Genomic DNA, 20,722 nt, shown 5'->3' on the forward strand with positions numbered 1-20,722 from the left:
GGGCTGTTCAGCCTGGAGAACAGGAGGCTGAAAGGAGGTTGTAGCATGGAGGGAGTTGGTCTCTTCTCACAAGTAACAAGTGATAGGACATGAGGAAATGGCCCCAAGTTGCGCCAGAGGAGGTTTAGATTGGATATCAGGAAAAAATTCTTCCCAGAAAGGCCTGTCAGGCATTGGAACAGGCTGCCCAGGGCAGTGGTGGAGTCACCATCCCTGGAGGGGTTTAAAAGATGTGTAGATGAGGTTCTTAGGGACATGGTTTAGAGGTGGACATGGCAGTATTGGGTAACAGTTGGACTTGATGATCTTAAAGGGTTTTTTCCGACCTATATGTTTCTATGGGAAGATCTTAGACTACAGTTGGACAAAGCAGTTAAGAATACGGGACCAGTGGATGGGAAATATGTCCAATAAACTAGGACTGATGTTCTCAAGCCCACATGACGTAGCTTGAACATTCAGGGTTCAGGAAAGTTGTATGGGTGGCAATCCCCAAACCAAAAAGCAGAACATTTCTGCACTCCAATGTTCCTCTAAAAACCGTGGGTCTTGCTGTCAGCTTCAGGGGAACTTTTTCTTATTGCATCAACCAAAAGAAAAAGAAGATGGGCCTGATTTATGACCTTATACTGGCTAGTTCAAATTCCTTCGTAGTTTATTCACCCTAAAGTTAATAAAAACAATGTGACTTTTTAGTCCAATAGGGTATTTGCAGCTCTAACTAAGCTGAGCTCATGACTGACTTTGGAACTGCAACGGTTATACAAAAACTAAGATTGATCATTACCATCCAAAGACACAGAGTAATTAAGCGTACTAAAGAAAGCAAACAAACACCACCAACAACAGAAGCTTCTAATAGGTGGGGAAAAAAGAAAACTGAAGGAAAATAAACAGCATCAAGGACATGAGTAACTCTGTTCTATTCCTGAGTGTCTTTACAAATAAGCAACTGAAGAGACATTGAAAGTGCAACCCAAGTATAGTACAAATACAAGAATGTCTGCATTGAAATTCCATAACTTTTCTTTATTCACTGTGATACATTCAAACAAAAGTGCTCCAGATAACAGGCGTAGAGTAAAGGAAATTAAAATAAAAAGGCAGAAAAAGACCATCAGATACATATAGTGATTATTCATATTTCAAAGCATTAGTAACTGCTTGTATCTGAATGCACCAAAAGCCCACATGAGGGTCCATGTTTTTGTACGCTGCACCTATAAAAATAATAATCATAGGCAGCTCTAGCAAAAAATGTTTTTCAGAACTAGAGCCAAAGCCATCACAAAGATAAAGCACCATCAGGCATATGTTTGCAAATGCCATAGTAATTAGTAGAGTGTGAGAAAGACTTAGCTGAGTTAACATTTTCCTCGTATTTGTATCGCATGGGGAAGCTCTGCTTAGATTCATTCACCCCCAGCTCTGCCATTTCATATCAGAGACTTGCATTCGCCCCACAACACCAAGTGCCACAGGCAACTCGGCAGGTTTCAGGAGACAGTGAGAGGTGGATGGAAGAGAAACTGGAACTGGAGCCAGTGTCTATCCTCCCATTTAAAAAATAATATTGGCATGGCAGCATGTACTTAACTGTGTTACTGCAATACAGTGGCACAATCCACCTGAGAAACACTGTTTGTACAGACCACACTGATTTCCCAGGGCTGTTTACTGAGCTACAAGTATTTGGCTGCACTGATTTTACCTTCAAAAGACAGTTCTTCTTTTAAACTCCAACTATGCTATAGTCAAAATGTAAGTCACTGTTATCTGTAAGAGACAGCAGAACATCCCTTCATAGCAAACTAAGATTGCACCCTATATTGTGGCTCTATTGCAGCGGCAGAATTACTGAACTGGGCATTTGCCAAGAATTACTTGTCACTCAACCATTGTTTGGGGAGGAGGATTCCTACCCCAAACAACACAAGAAACAGAAGTCAAGATGCCATACAAATTACACTGTCAAAGGGATATGATAGAGAGAGGCACTTAGAAATCAAGGGTCCCTCCACCTGGTGTATTTTCAGGTAGAACAGCACAGGTCTTCATCAAAAAGAGGAAAAACTCAGTAGAAACTTTGTCCTTTAACCTGCTTTGCAGGCAGTAATTCAGATGGCCAGCAAGACCAAAGACAAACTTCCCCTAAAACTCTGAGCTGCTGACACGAGATTTGCTTTAAAAGATGTAAGTAGGTTGTTACAGAAAACAAACCTCTGTCCCCATGCGCTTTCTGTAACAGGATATTCATAGGGATCCTGCTCGATGTAAGGCTATGCCCTATGAAGACTTAAGCCCACGTATGATTTGTGTTTCCCAAAGCGGGATGCAATGACACTGTTCATACGACCAACATCATCTTCACAGTCAAGTCCTTTTGACATCAAGGTCTGTTTGCTCGAAAAGCATATTTCTTAACTATGTTGCTAATAAGGTTTCAAACCACTCAGGCCAAAAAAAGGTTAGAAGTGTTATGCAGTTATTTACCCTTCACACTATTTGTGTGGCATTCATCTCCCACAGCGCATGCCTTGCCCTTCACGCTCCCTTTCTCATGCAGGAACACAAAGCTGTAATGTTTGGGTTGCAAACACCATTAAATGCCCCTCTCCAGCCCCCAACAGCATCGAAATATTTTCTTTTAAAAGTTCAGATCAAAGCATCTCTACTAATCCTAGGATTTATTAAAACAAACATTGTAGGCATGAGATAGTCAACAGCGTCCCTTTTATAAGAGTCTTTGGAGACGGTTCTGATTTCGCACTGTTTACTGATCCGCCCCTAATTTATCTTCAGTTGCTCAGCTGCAAATTCAGCAAGTCCACCTGCTCCTTCCCCACCCAGCAGATGTTCCTTTCTCCCCAGTTTCAAGCTGTAATGACAGCACCACACAGCCCCTGTCCTAAGAACAAGGTGGCTTGCTTGAAAAGCTCTGTATCACATCCCGATGTCACAAGATCATATCATACACATTTGCAGCAGAAGTCTAGCCTTTCCTCATAATTAAAACCAGTCATTAAGTGCTTTCAAGAGTTCCATTGTCTTTATCCTTCCCTGCAGTCAAGGTAGTTGCCTTTGATCCAGTAACAGATCTGTGCGTATTTGAGGGGTGTGATGCGAACGGCCACATTGAAATCCTGTGGGGTGCCGTTCATGTCCACCCACTGATGGCCCGAAAATATTCCAATAATTTTACGCTCCCATTTGTGATTCTGCCTCTTCCACATCCTCACGTACACCCCAGATCCACTGGCACCCGGCTGGGCATCGCACTGCTGGTACAACAGGTCATACGTTTCATCTTTGACATCGCAGAAACGGTAAACCAGGTTTCCCGGACGATCATTGTCGTAGCCGGAGAAGTGAATCCTCCCTCCGGGCAAGTGTCTTGCTGGTGGGCTCACGCCTATCTTCATAAACTTTCTTTTATGAGGCTTCTTGAGCTCCAGCAGGGCATAGTCATAATCCATGCCAATGTCATTGGCATTGCCTTTGATCCACCCTTTGGGGACATGTGTCCGTTTCACTCGGATCCACTGGAATTTCATTTTCTCAGGCATTGCTGAGTTGGTGATATTGGCCCCTTTGCTGCCATCTTTCAGTTTGGGCTTTAGGAACCCCACCCGCAGTTTCTGAGCTCCTTTGACATAACTCTTGCCGTCATGGATACAATGAGCAGCAGTAAGAACATGCTTTTCAGCCACGAGCGTCCCTGTGCAACCTGTAGATAGCTTCACCGATGTGGAGAATGGGTAATTCAACAAGAAGTCTTTCCCAAAAATGCTAAATCTGCTGTCATAGCCATAGATCTGCCTCTTAGTTCGAGTTTTGCCTTGAGATCCATCACCGCCATTGCTCAGAATATATATGCCCACTTCAGTTTCAGTGAGGCTCCCATTAGCGTACAAGGTTTCATAGGACAGATAGTTCTTTACTTCTTCATAAGTTGGCAGCGGAGAACTTTTGTGGCACTCTGGGCCACAGGGAGATGTCACTTCCAGTCTGGCTTCAGCATCAAACTGCGGCTTCTCCAAGTTAAGGGTAGATCTTGGCAGGATAACTGGAACTCTGTAAGATGGCCAGGTTGGTTTCCAGTGGGGGCTGGAGGGCACCACATCTTTAGCAGCACACAAAAGGAGGATTAATGTGGACAAGGCTGCCATTCTGAATATCGGTCTGTGGAAAGCAAAAGGAAGTCCAGTTACTCACCCAAACACGTTGCTTGCTAATCACTTATCATGTAATAATAGTCAAGAGATTTGAATGGAGCCAACTATCATGAAGCTCATCAGGCTTCTCAGCATTAAACTAATACCTTAACATGTATTCTGAAACAAACATGTCAGGTTAACACTGAAACACGGGGCATTTAACCCTTAGGTGCATTGAGCCACCAACTCCCAGGCAACATCAGTGGGAAGTCATTATGTTTGTCTTCACATGATGTGAAGAAAATTCAGACTCAATATATAAATTCCTCCATCATAATAATTCTGGCAAAGAGTAAATGTGTCTGTCTTCAGCTACATTACAGTATTCTCTGAAAGCTCCCACCTACTCTGAGTGTACTGACAGAGGCCCTTAAATCACAGAATCACAGGATGGTTGGGGTTGGAAGGGACCTCTGGAGATCAGCCAGTCCAACCCACCTGCTAAAGCAGGTTCACCAGAGCAGATCACACAGGAATGTGTCCAGGTGGGTTTGAATGTTTCCAGAGGAGACTCCACAACCTCCCTGGGCAGCCTGTTCCAGGGCTCTGGCACCTCAAAGTAAAGAAGTTTCTCCTCATATTCAGATGGAACCTCCTGTGCTTCAGTCTGTGCCCATTGCCCCTCATCCTATCGTTGGGCACCACTGAAAGGAGTCTGATCCATCCTCTTGACACCCACTTTGAGATATTTATAAACACTAATGAGACCCCCTCTCAGCCTTCTCTTCTCCAGGCTGAACAGACCCAGCTCTCACAGGCTCTCCTCAAAAGCAAGATGCTCACATTGTTTGCTGTCTTAGCCAGAAACACCAAACTGATGGTCAGAACAGGCAGGTGAATGTGACCACATGGGAGACTCGCTTCCCCTCGCATGTCAAACCAGAGGAAGGTTTCTGCTCCACGCAGCATTCACTCTCCCCTGGGCTCACGCAAGAAAGGGTGATGTGACTACACGAGGGCAGCTAATGAAATAAGTTGACAATTCTTGCAGGAATTTTCAGTTAGCATACTGGCTTATTCCTTTATGAACTCAATTAATTAGAAATGCAAACCAGCCCCCTCTGAGCACAGGGAGGCAAATAGGACTGTAAATGTGTTTATGAACCACAGGCAGAGTGCCTTAGACTGCAGAGAACAGCGTGCACTAGTACTGTGTCAAGAAAATGTGTAACTTTAGTTTATTTGAAAATTAGCCATACAGCTGGATCGCTGCAGGAGGCACTGCACCCTGGGCAGGAGGGCAGGCAGGATCTCCCTCATACAAAGATTATTCAAACAAAACTTCACAATTATGTTGAGCTTACACATATTTAAAACCCTGCTGAGGTTACGCTGATCACAACTGCAGGATCATTCCTGAAATACCTCAAATGAGTAAACCAAAGCAAATCACACAGGAGACGACCACAGCTATCTAAGAATAAAAAAGAAAAATCCTTCTCTCCCGTGCTTTCTGTAGGAATACTCCATCCCTAAGCTGCACCAAAAAAGACTGCTAAAGTCTGAAGGTGTCCAACTCAAATATTGGGCCTGGATTCTTCCATGGTTGGTAGCATCCTCTTTGGGAATGGAGGCTATAATTAAAGCACACAGCGTTCAAAATAGCAGTTGACTCATGCAGGATATCAAAACATTTCTATTCCAAAATCCAGATGTGGATGAACAGAGCTGATGCTACTGATGCCCACAGAGGCAGGTACTGACTGTTCCAGAAGCGACCAGACATTCTGTTGGTAATTTCTGCATTAACAAACAGGACATCTTTAAAGGGATGGATTTTTTTCTTGAAGGGCTAAGCTCTATAGAAGGTGTAATTTTATACTTAAAGGGTGAGTACATGAAGCAGAACTGCATAATTTCGGTTGTCCCAAAATTGGAAAATACTTGCTGATGCATTCAAGGAAACCATCAGCTCCTCTGGATCCTTCCATGGCACAGATTAATATTTGATGTGACTGGGTTTTTCAAGAATCAAATGATCTAGCATTGGTGCAAGGATGGTCCAGGGAACACTGGCTGCATATCAAATACACTTGTCGCATAACAGTGATTAGAAAAACACAGAAAAAGAAGGTGTTAATAACAGGGAAAAATTACACCAGTCCATCCCCACAAAGATAACACGCACTAGTGTAAGTCAGCTATTAAATGTCCTACTTGTGACAGTGAGGACTGTACACAGAAATGATTATTGGTCTCACAATTAGGAAGCTGAGAACAGACTAAATCACAGTTACGCTCTGCATCAGGTACATCCGGTGCCGTGCATCTCACTATTAAGAGCATGTATTTATAAGCAGTCTGCTCTCAACTGCTTCACACCAAAGTTACTCCCACAAATTACATTTGCAGCTTCTTTCCTGATAGATGGAATCTCTGTCTAAATTGCACCACCCATGCCACTTCTCGGATCTAAAAATCATTCATGCTAACTGAGCCAATGCTGGCCTCATAGCTAGCAGGGGAAAAGCTGTAAGTCTCTTGTCAGTTGTTATTTGCACAAACGGCAAGATTCCCTTGTGCCTGTCAGTGCCACAACCTGACAAAGGGACCGTGTGCCCAGCAACTTCTCTGCTTCCTCCCAGAGCATCCTCAGGGCTGAAAAATTACCTCTCCCTGCAACCTGCTCTCCCTTTCCTCCCTGTCATGTTGCTGCAGCAACACCAGCACTGGGAAGGCGGCTGTAGACAGCAGAGGGCAGCCGCCCTGCGAGGAGAACAGGACAGGAGCTGGGACTCATGCTGGTCCCCCCAAAAAAGCCGCAGAGGATGGTATCTGGGCCTGTGCTGCGACTCCCTGTCCCTGGGCAAACCTTCCCACACCCCTGCCCTGCTGCTTCTGTGCTATGATCACATTGCTGATATATGGGATTAAAAGCCTTTTCATCAGTTACAGAACTTTTCTATTATTTCAATGTTATTAAAACCTAACAATAAAATACAGTTATAAGGTTATACCTGACCACAGAAGCTAAACAGTGCTCACAAATCAAAGCATTTACTGAAGTCTTTGTAATTCTGCCTCATCTGGAGGTATAACTGGTACTAAATCAGCTCTGGTTGCAGTAAATAGAATAAATATGTCTTATTTATAACAAGATGCCACATTAATGCATAGTACATCTTTCTGTGTAGATCCTTCCACTATAAAAAACAAAAAGGTTAAGCAGAAAAATGAGGCAATTTAAAAAGCAGCCTACATTTAAAGTGAGACCTACCAGTTAGCCTCGTCTATCTTTTTCCTTTTTTGGTTTAAAAAAAAAAAATCTGCAAAAAACAGAGTTAACACTCTCTGTGGGTGATCCTGAAAGATGCTCTCAAACAGAATGAACTGGAAAGAAGCGAGCACTTCTCTGAGCGGCTATCACAAAATGATACTGAATGAATTACGATGCCGTGCTCCGCTGTAGTACTGCTCTTCTGTAGCTATTTACACTGTGTCATAAACTCAGTCCACCCTTTGACTCAGTACAAAGCCCCGCTCTGACATCCAGCCTAGGAACCCCGTAGAAAGTGGTTTGTACATAACCACACTTGCTAATGGCATTAAAATTGTTTAGAGAATGGAAACAGTGACAGCTACCCCGGGGCTCCCCACGCTGCCGAAACACTTTACAGACACATTTCCCTGCCTGCTATGGGCATTCACGCCTTGAGAGAGATGTTGGTGAGAGAGAACCGCCTTGTTCAGGGTGGACATGAATCATTTTCTAATAAGCAAGTAATTTTTCTGGAAGAGTTCACTGCTTCGGGGGTGGTTCTTGTAACAGATGGTTAAATAACAATAAATCTTGGAAAGTACAGTATGAAAGCCCATGAAGCAAACAGTCTACTTTACATTTTTGAAATGAAGAAAGTTTTTCCATGGTGCTGGAAGCCAGAATGATTAACATGGAAATGAAAAGAGAAGAAAGAAAAAACAAGCAAGTAAGAGAGAAAAACCTGCCTCAAACCAAATTATAAAGGTGAACTAAACTACTGTCACTGCTGTGCCAAAATGCCTCATCTGCTTTCCTTAAGTCACAGAACTTGTTAAAACACAGCAAAAATAATTGAGTCTCAGTTTAGGAACTACAGAAGCCTTCCTGCCATTGGAACCTAACATCTCTATTAGCCTGCCCGCAATGCTGAGGGTTACGCTGCCTTCCCCGCCGCTCTGAGGGCTGTAAGAGGAGATGTCTCGGAAAGCCTGGAACGAACTTTGATGCTGGCAGGCCAAGGGTGCCTGTTAACACATACAACGGGCACAGGGGGTATTTTGACACGTATGTCAGTGACACACGCCACACACAGAGGAAAGATATCATATTATGTGTTTACCACTTAGTCCAATTCCTGCAGAATAATTTTACTGCCTCCTTTCTTGTCTCTCTCTCCCTCCCTGCATGTGAAGCAGCTTCAGTTTTGCTGTACAAGAGCGAACTGTTACAGGTGGGATGGTGATGGTCGGCTTGAACAAGCCGGTGAGCTGTAGGCGAGGACACGCATCCCCATGGCTACCAAACCACCCGGGACCAGCGGGACCCCACCGGCCCCTCGGACCGCAACAGCCGCCGGCTCCAGCCCCGCCGCACACCCGAAGAACCGCTGTTCTCAGCCGCGGTGATGAACCCCAGCACAGGATCAACCGGAGAGCAACTTACGACGCTTCCCAAGTGCGAAACGCAGCAAAGTCGATTTTTTTCCTAATCAGCTGTTTCCTTACCAGACGCCCCTTCAAAGTTGGTCACCGACGCCGGCTCGCAGCGCTGCTGCCGCTCCGGCCGCCCCAGCGGCGGGGACGGGCGGGCAGGAGCCGCGTTATCCCCTTTTGTTCGCCCGCTGCCGGAGCGGCGGCGCCGGGTTGATGCGAGCGGGGTTAAAAACGAAGCTCTGCGGGAAGGGCTCGCCCCGAGCCGGGACAGCGGCTCCCGCAGCCCGGCTGGCGGCAGCGCCCGGCGGGGACGGCCGGTCTCCGCAGCGCCGGGCTGCCCTCGGCTCCGGCAGGTGAGGCGCTGGCCCCGGGACACCGAGAGGCGAGACCCCCGCCATCCTCCCCGCCGCCCCTTTGTCCCCCGGGGGTGACCCGCACCCTCCCGGCCGGCGGGACCCGCTACCTACCAGGTCCCCGCGGCGGCGGCGTCTCCGGGAGCCGTCAGGCAGGTGGCGGGGCCGGTCCCATCCCTCCCGCCGCCTCCGCGGGGCTCGGGGGCGCCTCCCCCCTCCCTCCCGCCGGGCGCCGGCCCTCAGCGGCGCTGCGGGCGGAGCGGGGCGGGCCGGGGCGGAGCGGCGCCTCCCGCAGGTGGCTCCCGCCGCCGCCTCTGCCGAGCCCGCTCCGCTCCGCAGCGCTCCCGGCGGCCTCTGCCCGCCCCGCCGCCCGCCCGCGGGGCCGGGATCCGGCCGTCCCTCCGCGCCGGGCTCCCCCGCGGCAGCCGCCCCAGCGCACCCTGTGGAGCGGCACCCCTATTGTTTTCACTTTTACTACGATTTTCATTTATTTCCTGTGGAAAACCACATTTTTACCCCATCCTTGTTTTTATTCGCGGGTGGGAGGTGTCGGGGTGAAGTGGTGGCACTTCCACGGCCCTGAGGACACCAGGTTCTTTGTCCCCAACGTCTGGATCCAGCGTGGCAGGAGTAGGGTGAACGTCCGGGGTCCCTCCTGCCTGGGCAGAAGCTCCAGGAGCTCTGGGGTCTGTTGCCTCATCAGGCAGATATTTGTCAGACACATTCTTTGCACGGGTTTTAATTACTCATCCTTCTTGAACCTTTATAATGATAACTGGCAAGAAAAGAGGGAAAAGGAGCCAAGAGGGCAAAAAAATCCTGCAATGTGTTTTAACTCTGCAAGAAAAATCCACAAAATTTTTGCCAAAATTCCCAGCTGATCGCCATTACCCCAGAAAGGAAATACAAATTTCACAGGAATCAATTTTATTTGCTGTCTTCTGCTGACCTCTTCACCCCACTGCTGCCCTTACAAAGGACCAGGAGAGCCTGAGGCACAGCAAAAGCTCTGTCCCATGCACAGACCCTGCATGAGGAGCTGAGATGTTAGAGGATCTTATGTTCTTAAACATGATTTTTCTAGTTTGCATTTACTTGGGCCAAGCACCAGCCCCGTTTGGGTCTGTGGAAAGGTTTTTACAAATGGTTGGAAAAAACAAGTGCTACAAGTGTCATAGCTACTCAGACAAGTCTTTCTCTACTGTCACCTTACAAGGTGAAGGAGAGGTCCTGGGGCAAACATCTCCAGCAGAAACACAGCTGGAGAATACAGCTGTGTCAGGGGAAGCTGGGACTGGTGACACCAGTTTAGCTGCTCATGGGCCACCAGGTCATGCAACAGCAAGGAAAATACCTGGAATATCAGGCAGCAGTTAACGAGTAAAGCTCTATCAGCAATACCACACTAATCACAGATCCCTTCCCTATCTGGACTCTGTGTCACCTCCAGATTAGATACACAGTCCCACTGCTCAGGGAGTTTTGTCCTGTATGCCTCTGCTGTCCTGTACGGATGGAGAAAGTGGCCCATGTCTTGGCGGGGGTGAAAGCACTGTGAGGTTTGGTTACATGGTGGGATTCAGGACTGCAGCAGTGGCCTCTTGCTTTCCACGGGCTTCCAGCCTCTTCTGTCACAAGTGCCACGAGTGCTCCAGTGCCTGCCCATCTTTCCTCTCGCAAGTCTTCTTGACTGTAGTAGGTCACCACACCAAACAAGGCCTCCTGATGACTTTTACTCTTCTGACAAAGTGCGGATTGCCCAGCAGTCATTTCCAGATGAATGCTAACGCTCCACTGAATAACTGCCTATATGTCCATTTACTGCTTTATCTTAAGTGCATCAGCCTTCCTGTATCACACTGCTGTTTTCAAGAGTCTCAGTGGAAAGAAGAAATAAATATTAGCATAATTGTTTCATTCTCTGTATGTTTTTCCCAGTTTTTTATTGTCAGTATCCGTGAATAAATTCTGACTGACTAAAGGATTGTTTGATCTCCTGACACAAATTCAAATAGACACAATCCTAGAAGACATGACTCTGATAGAAATGTTCACAGGAGACAGCGAGGCAGAGATGCAAGACACTGCAGAGATACATATGGTTCAGAGGGATATGGTTTAGAGGTGGAATTAGTGCTAGGTTAACAATTGGACTTGATGATCTTAAAGTTCTTTTCCAATCTAAACAATTCTGTGGTGGGTTTCACCTCTCTTAACTGTAGGGGTTTGGGATGTCCTGGGCCATCTTGATACAACACAAGACTACAGACCTTCCCTGTCTGGAGGAGAAGCTGAAAGTCAGTTTGGATGCCCTGAGGCATCTCAAATGAGACTAGAAACCTCATTCAAACCGTAAACACCTGCATGTAGAGATCTACAAGTGAGGTGTCCACCCTGTGCACCATAATGCCCATGAAGAGAAAGAGGCACTGTCAGAGTTTAAGTGGTCTGACCTGTGTTAGAGACTTAAACGGGAAAAGATAAAGGTGCTGCATCCAAACAAAGTGCCTACATAAATTTCCATAAGCTGGAGACATCCCACCACACTTCTCTTGGTTTCCTAGTGTCTCTGTCTTCCTGTGACTGACTGCTGTCTCTAATCCTGATTAGGGGAAAGGATTGTCTTCTTTTTGTGTTATGTTTGTACAGCACCTGCCACCGTGGGGAGCTGGTCCACAGCTACCCGTCCACAGTCTTTCAGTCACGCAGATTATAAGAAATTATGTGCCTCTATGTACAACACGGATGTATAGAAGCCACAAGGCTTGGTGTCCACAGAAGTCCTCCTGAGAGTGAAACCTTAAAGGGTTAGGCAAAACTTGTTTCATGCCAAAAGCAGTAGAGAAGAATGTTTAGTTTGAAATTTCGTTACAAGACATTTGGTAGCCACAAAAAATAGATTTTTATTATTTTTAGGGCATACATTGAACCATAAGTTCTGAAAAGACAGTGTGTTTGGCCTGTCCAAATGCCTGCCTTAAGGAAAAATGAACCACTGCTGAGATCTCCCCAGCAGCTATAAAAAAATCTAGTGTTTTAACTTCCCAATTGAAAAGAGGAAAAAAATGCCCATTGTAGATTTTTTTTTTCTATAATTCCCAAGAAACAATAACTCTGGTGGTATAAAAGTGTTTTTGTAAAAAAGAGTGAAGTTCAAGATGTCAGTGTTACTGTGAGCCATTCTGGAGGCAAACAGCAATAAGTGACAACATTCATAAAGGTGAAGAGGTATCAGCTGTACTATATTGTCAAGTGATAACACACATGCTGACTTTTCAGCACCTTGCGAGTAAGCTGAAAATGAAACAGTCCACAGGTGGGAGCCCTAATGAATGGCACTGTCAGGAGATAATTTCTCATGGTTGAAGAAATCTTTTATTCTGCAGGGAAGTGAAGTAACCTGGCATTATGGGCCTGTGCCAGATTCCGCTGCAGACAATGGAGTGATTTCAGAGGCCACTGAGTCTGGAAGGAAGAATGACAACCCACAATTGGCTCAAACGAGTCCTCCCATTGCTCGCTGCTGATGTAATGCAGCAGAAAAGGCCTTGGAGTTCCCCACTGCAGTGGCAGCCGTCCAGCAGGCTCCCTTCTCCTTGCCGGGACAGGGCCCACTGCTCACAGATGCCCTGTTTCCCAAAGCTCTTTCTAACTGCAATGGGAATCATAGAACCATAGAACAGTTTGGGTTGGAAGGGACCTTCAAAGCTCATCCAGTGCCACCCCTGCCATGAGCAGGGACATCTTCACCCAGATCAGGTTGCTCAGAGCCCCGTCCAGCCTGGCCTGGGATGTCTCCAGGGATGTCTCCACCTATCTGGGCAACCTGGGTCAGGGTTTCACCATTCTCAGTGTAAAAAATTTCTTCCTCATGTCTGGCCTGAATCTCCCCTCCTTTATTTTAAAACCGTCACCCCTTGTCCTGTCACAACAGGCCTTGCTAAAAGGTCTGTCCCCATCTTTCTTACCAGCCCCTTTTACATACTGAAAGGCCACAATAAGGTCTCCCCTGGAGCCTTCTCTTCTCCAGGCCAAACCACCCCCAACTCTCTCATCTTGTCCTCATAGGATAGATGCTCCAGCCCTCTGATCAAGTTCAAGGTGAAGACACTATCCTTTTGAAGATGGTCTATTTGGAAGGCAAGGATTAGACAGAGTGGGACTTGAGTTCAGAGAAGCAAGTCCCATCCTCATCTCTGCCCCTGCTTCACTGCAGGACTTCGGGAAGGCTCTGCTACCTCAGTTCCCAAACTGTGCCATGAGTGCGAGAGTATGTCTTATCTCAGGGCAGTGTTGTGATGGCAAATACAGTGGTGACTGTCCCCGTGGTGACTGTCCCATGTCTGGGTGCTGTGATGACAAGAAGGGGAAGGCCAAACATTTGCCTCATATACGTTGCACCATAAGATGATACCGCTCAGAGAGAATGAACTCTTTTTCTCAGGTTTCCCAAGACTGGATGCAAGGGTGGTGGGGGAGGCGCTTTTTCCTAGTTCCCAGAAGTCAGATGCTTTTACTGTCATCTTAAAGGAAGCATGCGAAGACTGAGAACCTTAGTTGTTTGGTTTACGAAAAAGATTGCCAAGTGGGAAAAGTGACAGCTGAATGTACACAATGTCTTTCCTGTGTTGGTAAAAATGTTGTCATCAGCGAGTGTGATGCAGTGGAGCAGAGTTTAAGGCTCTAGCCTTGGAAAGGATTCATCTGCCCAAATAAAGACAACTAAAAGCGAGGCATGACCACTCTAGGTTCCCTTTGCAGGCCTTCAGGGGCCACCTCAGAGGGCAATTTATTACATCCTAAACCAGGACATAAGCAAGGCCAGACAATCACTCCTCAAAAGCACTCATTTCCTTCCATTGCCTATTAGGAGAGGTTAAATCTAACTTTTATATGCTAAAAGTTACACGAAGTGAATCCCACTCAGAGCGTCCGTCCTCTTTCTGGGTGAATACAGTGAGCTGGAGCAAGTACAGAGAAGCCCAACGAGACGATCAGGGGACTGGAGCATCTTTGCTGTGAGGACAGGCTAAGAGAATTGGGGTTGTTCAGCCTGGAGAAGAGAAGGCTCTGGGGAGACCTTACAGCAGCCTTCCAGTACCTAAAGGGGACCTACAAGAACGCTGGAGAGAGACTTTTTACAAGTGCATGTAATGATAGGACAAGGGGTAATGGCTTTAATCTGAAAGAAGGGAGATTTAGATGAGATAGAAGGAAGAAGTTCTTCCCCATGAGGGTGGTGAGGTGCTGGAACAGGCTGCCCAGAGAAGCTGTGGATGTCCCATCCCTGGAAGTGTTCAAGGCCAGGCTGGACAGGGCTTTGAGCAACCTGGTCTAGAGGAAGGTGTCCCTGCCCGTGGCAGGGGGTTGGACTAGATGAACTTTAAGGTCCCTTCCAATCCAAACTATTCTATGATTCTATGAATAGGGATATTTGAGCATGTTCATACTAACAAGGGAAGGTTTCTACTGCACAGTTCCACCTGCACACATACCTGTGCAAATAAACAGCTTTGCCTCAGGCAACTCAAGCTTTACAGAAAGTTTCTGAAATTATTGGGAAAGTAAGCTACTACTATATGGGAAACACAAGAGGTAACAACAAACTGCAGATACAATACATTTAGGAATAATTTTGTTGTATTTCTCACCTGCCCTGAATTCTCAATTGAAAGGCTTATTTGCATTATCTATATCTGTCAGACAAGGCATGGGATTCTCTTAATTTCTGCTTGAAATAGACTATATTATGTAGAAATCTTTGATCAAACTATGAGATACATAGAAAGAAGAAAATGAGGAAAAACATTTTGAATTCAGCTTGGTTCAAAATTCACAGTTATATATATTATAGATGCTCTTAACTATGCAGATCTTGGGAGTTACTGGTAATTGTATTACTGAAGACATTTCTGACAAGTGATATTTCAACTGAGAGTGTCCCTTTAATTTCATGATAGCAAAAACTTGTTGAACTAAAGCAGGCACCTGGATTTGCTCCAACAAGACGGATTCTTGTAAGACACTGCATCCTTACCATTTGGATAAACAGCATATCGATACAGTGAAGTAATCACAAAATAACACCTTAAAAATAAAACAGCCCCTTCAACTGCACACCCTGAGAACTCCAGGAATTTTCTGAAAAAGGGAATCTTCGGTGTTATGCAAAACTGGATCACATTCATCACTACAGTTTCTGTTTTCATGCTAGCCCGTGTCTATTTGCTGGGTTTAGGTTCTGCTGTAGGTTTCACCGCTCCATTTGGTAGTTTTGAATCCACTATGTACTCATCTAAGAATAGTCAGGAGGTTGTTGAGGGTATAAATTCTTCCCCATGAGGGTTGTGAGGCACTGGAACAGGCTGCCCAGAGAAGCTGTGGATGCCACATCCCTGAAGTGTTCAAGGCCAGGTTGGATGGGGCTTTGAGCAACTTGGTCTAGTGGAAGGTGTCCCTGCCCATGGCAAGGGGATTGGAACTAGGTGATCTTTCAGGTCCCTTTTGACCCAAACCATTCTACAATCTATGATTAATAAGCTGCTTTTGCAGATTGTACTCATCTCATGCCCAGCTTGTTTGAAGAGAAGCCTGTGTTCAGTGCACACAGCAAAGGAGAAGGTTCTCCCCGCAGTGAGAGCCCACACCTGCAGAGCAGATGAACTGGGCACAGTGTTCAGTCTAACTTTCACCACCTGCCCATCAGCCTTTGCAATGATGTTGCTCAGCTAATGCTGGAAGGGCCTTTCCTAGTCCTGTTGTACAGCAAGAATCAGTGGGATTTCTAATAAGATGCTTGAGCTCGGACTTAGTTTGGTGCCTGGCCATGTCGCACCCAGCATGAAGGCACCCTGAAGTTCACAGTATGACTTGTAGGTGAGGGACCACATAAAGTTTCAGACTATGTGCTAGCTATGGTCCACCTGGCAACACAGACAGAGCCCATGCAGATACGTTCCTCAGGGAGAGGAAGGGTTGAAGGCCTGGACACATTCCTGTGTGATCTGCTCTGGTGAACCTGCTTTAGCAGGTGGGTTGGACTGGATGATCTCCAGAGGTCCCTTCCAGCCCCAGCCATTATGTGATTCTGTGCTGTTCTTGGCAAGATCATCCTGCAATGGATGTAGGCCCTGTGGTGGCACCTGCAGCAGGTGTATCTCCACAGCTTAGGGAGACAAAATAAGGAAAACCAGGCAGGGACCTGGACTATTTTAACAAGTGGTTCTGCCTTAATTTCTCAGTCAAATAAGCCTTTGCTGGTAGAATTTCTGTAGGTCCACATAACAGCTGTGAAAGCAGTGCTCCTAAGGGGAATGAACCAGGGTGGACAGGACGACTGATCAGCCATCACATCCAGCACATGGGACTGCCTGATGCCCCTGGTCTGAAACATGAAGAGCAGTCGTATTAGAACCAGGAGAGCTCAGTTGTGATTGGCTTGGGAACAAGTAAACAAGATTAACCTTGGTTAAATTTAGCCACATTAAAATGATGCCTGTAGCCTAAGGAAGGCCAAGTCAGAGGAGAGGAGGCATCTCCAGAGGCCAATTCATCTTACCCATGTTAGATGCTGTAGTTATTATGGAATGAACTGCACTCTGAAATTATTTCCTCTTGGGTATCAAGAGAGGCAGCCTAGACAGCTCACGTGGAGAGGACAATTGGCTTTTAGATGGCAATACACCATTCGGAGTTAAGTGCTCCTCATCAGAGAATTGCCCTTGGGCAGCTCTTGTTCACATCTTGTCAAGATGAGCCTGACTTGTTTTCCAAATGTAGTGTATCCAGCTATGAAAACAGTGATGATTTTTCTCCTAAATAGGTAGCCTGTTTCACTAACCTATGATCCTTTTCCTTCCCTTGTGGCAGATGACATCTTTCATTTGCAAGGTAGTAATTGTAATTTTATGCTTCTCAGCTGTGCCTGCAGCTGCAGTAATTTATTCAGCTCTGGCTACATAGTTCCACGTGAGACATAGACAAATTGGAGGTGATTAAGGAAAAAAATATTTAAGGTAAATAGAGAAAACTCATATAATTTATCATAGAGTGAATCTAACAATCTACACTTGCAGCACAGAGTATAAAGGACCCTAAGGAGGAATTATTTCACGTGGCACTAAAGGGTATGATGAGAGCATAATGCAATGAGATAAGAAAAGATGTATCTGGGCTAAATGTCACCAGAAAAAATTTCTGACTGTGCAAACTGTGAAATAGTATCTCAGGGGATTTTTTTCCTCCCCAAGGATATATAAACCCTGTGAGGCAAAACAGTAGGGAAGGGAACAATCCCAAATGTCATGTAGCAGTTTAGGTAATCCAACAGGTCTTTCCCAGCACTAACTACTACAATCTACAGTTCAAAGCTTAGAAGATAAGAAAACCATTTGATGATATGTCTTGCAAAGACATATCCCATAAGAAATATTTATAGCAAGTCTGGATTGCTTATAACTTATTTCTGACACAGTGTGCATTTGAGTGCATTTCAAAGCTCAAAAATGAGCATTGAAAAATAGTCCTGTGCTGCTCCATACTATGTACCATGGCCTGTAAATATTTCCTCTCTCAAAAGTACTCAGTAAAACAGTTTATTTCTGAAATGTCCAACCTATGCATTCGGTCTATGCTCTTTCAGTCAACTTGGGTTTCCTTCTGTACCAAGCAGAGAGATATAAGTAGACAAATCTAATTTTTAATGACATGTATACAGCCTCGCACAAGCCAAATTGGAGATACTACAGACCGGAGTCTAGGACCTCAACAACACACCAGGAGCTGAGAGATGCATAAAACCTGTAAATCATAGAATCATAGAGTAGTTTGCATTGGAAAGGACCTTCAAAGCTCATCCAGAGCCACCCCTGCCATGAGCAGGGACATCTTCACCCAGATCAGGTTGCTCAGAGCCCCATCCAGCCTGGCCTGGGATGTCTCCAGGGATGGGGCATCCACCATCTCTCTGGGCAACCTGGGACAGGGTTTCACCACCCTCAGTGTAAAAGATGTCTTCCTTATGTCTGGCCTGAATTTCTTCTCCTTTAGTTTAAAACCATCACCCCTGTCCTGTTGCAACAGGTCCTGTTAAAAAGTCTGTCCCTGTCTTTCTTAGAGGCCCCTTTTAAGTACTGAAAGGTCACAATATCATTTAGCATTTAACATAACTTTCTCATCCTCATAAAAATAATGAAGACAACCAGGGTATAGGTATCTGCTTACATTTAGCAACAGCCTAAGACACTAAGTCTGAGAGGCATGTCGTTTAACTCCATGGCATCGTTCCATGGCCACCCTGTCAGAAGACCTCCTGGGAGATGAAAGGAGGTCCAGACATCCACACAGCTATTCCCTGAATGGCAGCTCAGCCAAGTTCAGGAGAAGTCAAGGATCCCATATAACTACTGTTTGGAGTAGTGGATCTGGGCCATGAGGAAAGACCGCAGCCAGAAGTACCAGCTCTAGGTGCTGCAAACCACTGTGGTCTGTCTTCACATGACAGTCAAGTTACCCACACAAAGCAGTTTTTATAGCTGGAAGGAAGAACTCTCATCTGGCCTGACAACCTGCACAAGCTGGTGGCCTTCTCTGCCCCTGGTCACTCACCAGTCTTGCTTGAGCTAGAAAAACATTTTAGAACAATAAGTCTTGAGCTAAAAATTACCACAGTGTAGGTACACATTACAGATTTGGTTCATCTTTGTCTAATTATTTCCATTTATATTTCAGCTATTTATCAAGATGTGTTATGGTCAAAGGCCAAAATATACTTTATCAGTACATTTACTGTTGTTCTAAAGACTTAATCCAAGGCAGTATTGCTCTTTGACAAAATCTATTTCCATAAATCTTAATTACATTACTTTAATATTTTGTGAAATATATCAATCTGATTATGTGATCAGAGATTGGAGACAAGTAGAAAAGCTCACAGTTATCTGGGTGATTGAATATATCCTAGCCAAATACTCATATCACCTTCACATTCTTCCAGACCTTTACAGTTTTCCTTCTGCTTTAGGACTGATTGAAAATTGACCGTGATGGTCAGGAGAGCTTCTTGACAAGCTTTTAAAAACTCCTGATTTTAAAATGTCTAATTTTAGTAACAGCTGCAAGCAATAATATTTGACTCTTGGAATGATACTTTTGTTAGCTGGCAAGGCTAATATATATTTTCTGTGTTGATTTTTCGGTATGTACTTTCAGTGCATGTAATTCTCAGAAAGTCCCACTGCCACTGTGGGAAATCAGAATACATCATTCAGACACTGCCATTTTCCCTATACATTGCAGAGAGATGTTTTAAGTAGATATTTATCCTGTGGTTCAAAAACATTTGAGATCGATGTTCTCCCTTATCAGTGGTAGAAAGAGGCAATGTCATTTTTGACACACAATTTCTGCTATTTTGAGATCACTACTTGCTGGCTTAGTTATAGCAAGTGATTTAAACTGATGACAGAAATCCTGCCACTGCCTGCAGCAATATCCGTTAGGTCAAACTGGTGTTTATTAATGAACAGGCAAATTATTCGTGTTCATTTTCCACACTCCAAGCACTAGCCTCAGGAAAATGAAATATTTTCTTCTTTGTAAGTTTCTCGGTTGCTTTGCTGGTTTCTTTTATGTTTTAATTTTGTGCTAGTGAGTGTACTTTTGTTCTACCTCTTCACTCTGCTGTTTTTCTATCAGCTTAATGCTCCAGCCTGGTCCCAGACAAGTCTATATGCCTTTCTCTTGATCTGGACACCACCTAAACTGTCCCATTTCCCTGGGAAAAGTAGCCCAATATTTATCAGAGCTTTAATTTGAACTATTTACTTGGCTCTTACCTACTTTCTGCCTGGTGTTTACCAGTTCTTCCAGATCACTTGAACATTCTTCTTAGGGGCTCCCTGATGAGATCTCAGCTCTCAGTAGTACATGGGATGACCTGTCATTAGTATTGATTTAGACCATCAGTAGTCATTAAATCTGTTTAGAGGACCATGGGATAATTTAGGTTGCCTCTGGTGGTCTTCTAGTCCAGCCTTCTGCTCAGAGCAGGACCAAGTCCAAAGCTGAGCCTCAAATTCACTTCTTAAGCCCAATAAAGGCCCTCTCTTGTAAAATATCCACAAAAGGATCATCTGCTGCCTTTGGACAGGTTCCAAGTTCTTTATGGGAACACGTGCATCCTCACAGGTTGAGATTTCCACGATGATCTACCCCATACCCTCTGTTCTTTTCTAAATGTCTTGTGCGCATGTGGCTGAAGAAAACAATTAATAGCAAGTTGAGTGGTTATGTGCAAGAATGGCTTGATTCTGTTCTCAAACACAAGTGAAAAACAATGAAAACAAGACTTTTTTTTCTCATTTTCTTCAGATGTCTTACAAAAATATTTTCCTGCAGTTTTTCTTATGCTGCTTACCAGATTTTATATATTTATGTATTGTGTTGAAGCTGGGTTGGCAGACCTGTGGCATGCAGCAGGTTAATATCCTGAGAAGTTACTCAAACTCCTAATTCTAACTG

At 45.1% G+C, this 20,722-nt stretch overlaps 1 protein-coding gene across 2 annotated transcripts; it reads right to left on the reverse strand.

The window, feature by feature from the left end:
• Positions 1 to 1,008: 1,008 nt before the first annotated feature.
• PRSS23 (serine protease 23) lies at positions 1,009 to 9,452 on the reverse strand. 2 transcript variants are annotated; one of them, XM_082048420.1, is made up of 2 exons: positions 9,317 to 9,452; positions 1,009 to 4,182 (listed from the first exon to the last, which is right to left on the reverse strand). In XM_082048420.1, the coding sequence occupies exon 2, from the start codon at positions 4,167 to 4,169 to the stop codon at positions 3,051 to 3,053; it is 1,119 nt and encodes a 372-aa protein (XP_081904546.1). In that variant the 5' UTR covers positions 4,170 to 4,182; positions 9,317 to 9,452; the 3' UTR covers positions 1,009 to 3,050. The 2 variants fall into 2 exon arrangements, with proteins under 2 accessions (XP_081904546.1, XP_081904547.1); XM_082048421.1 differs by lacking the exon at positions 9,317 to 9,452 and adding an exon at positions 8,922 to 9,161.
• Positions 9,453 to 20,722: the final 11,270 nt, after the last annotated feature.

The sequence above is a fragment of the Streptopelia decaocto genome (genome assembly GCF_964273445.1).
Source record: "Streptopelia decaocto genome assembly, chromosome: 1".
Lineage (NCBI taxonomy): Eukaryota > Metazoa > Chordata > Aves > Columbiformes > Columbidae > Streptopelia > Streptopelia decaocto.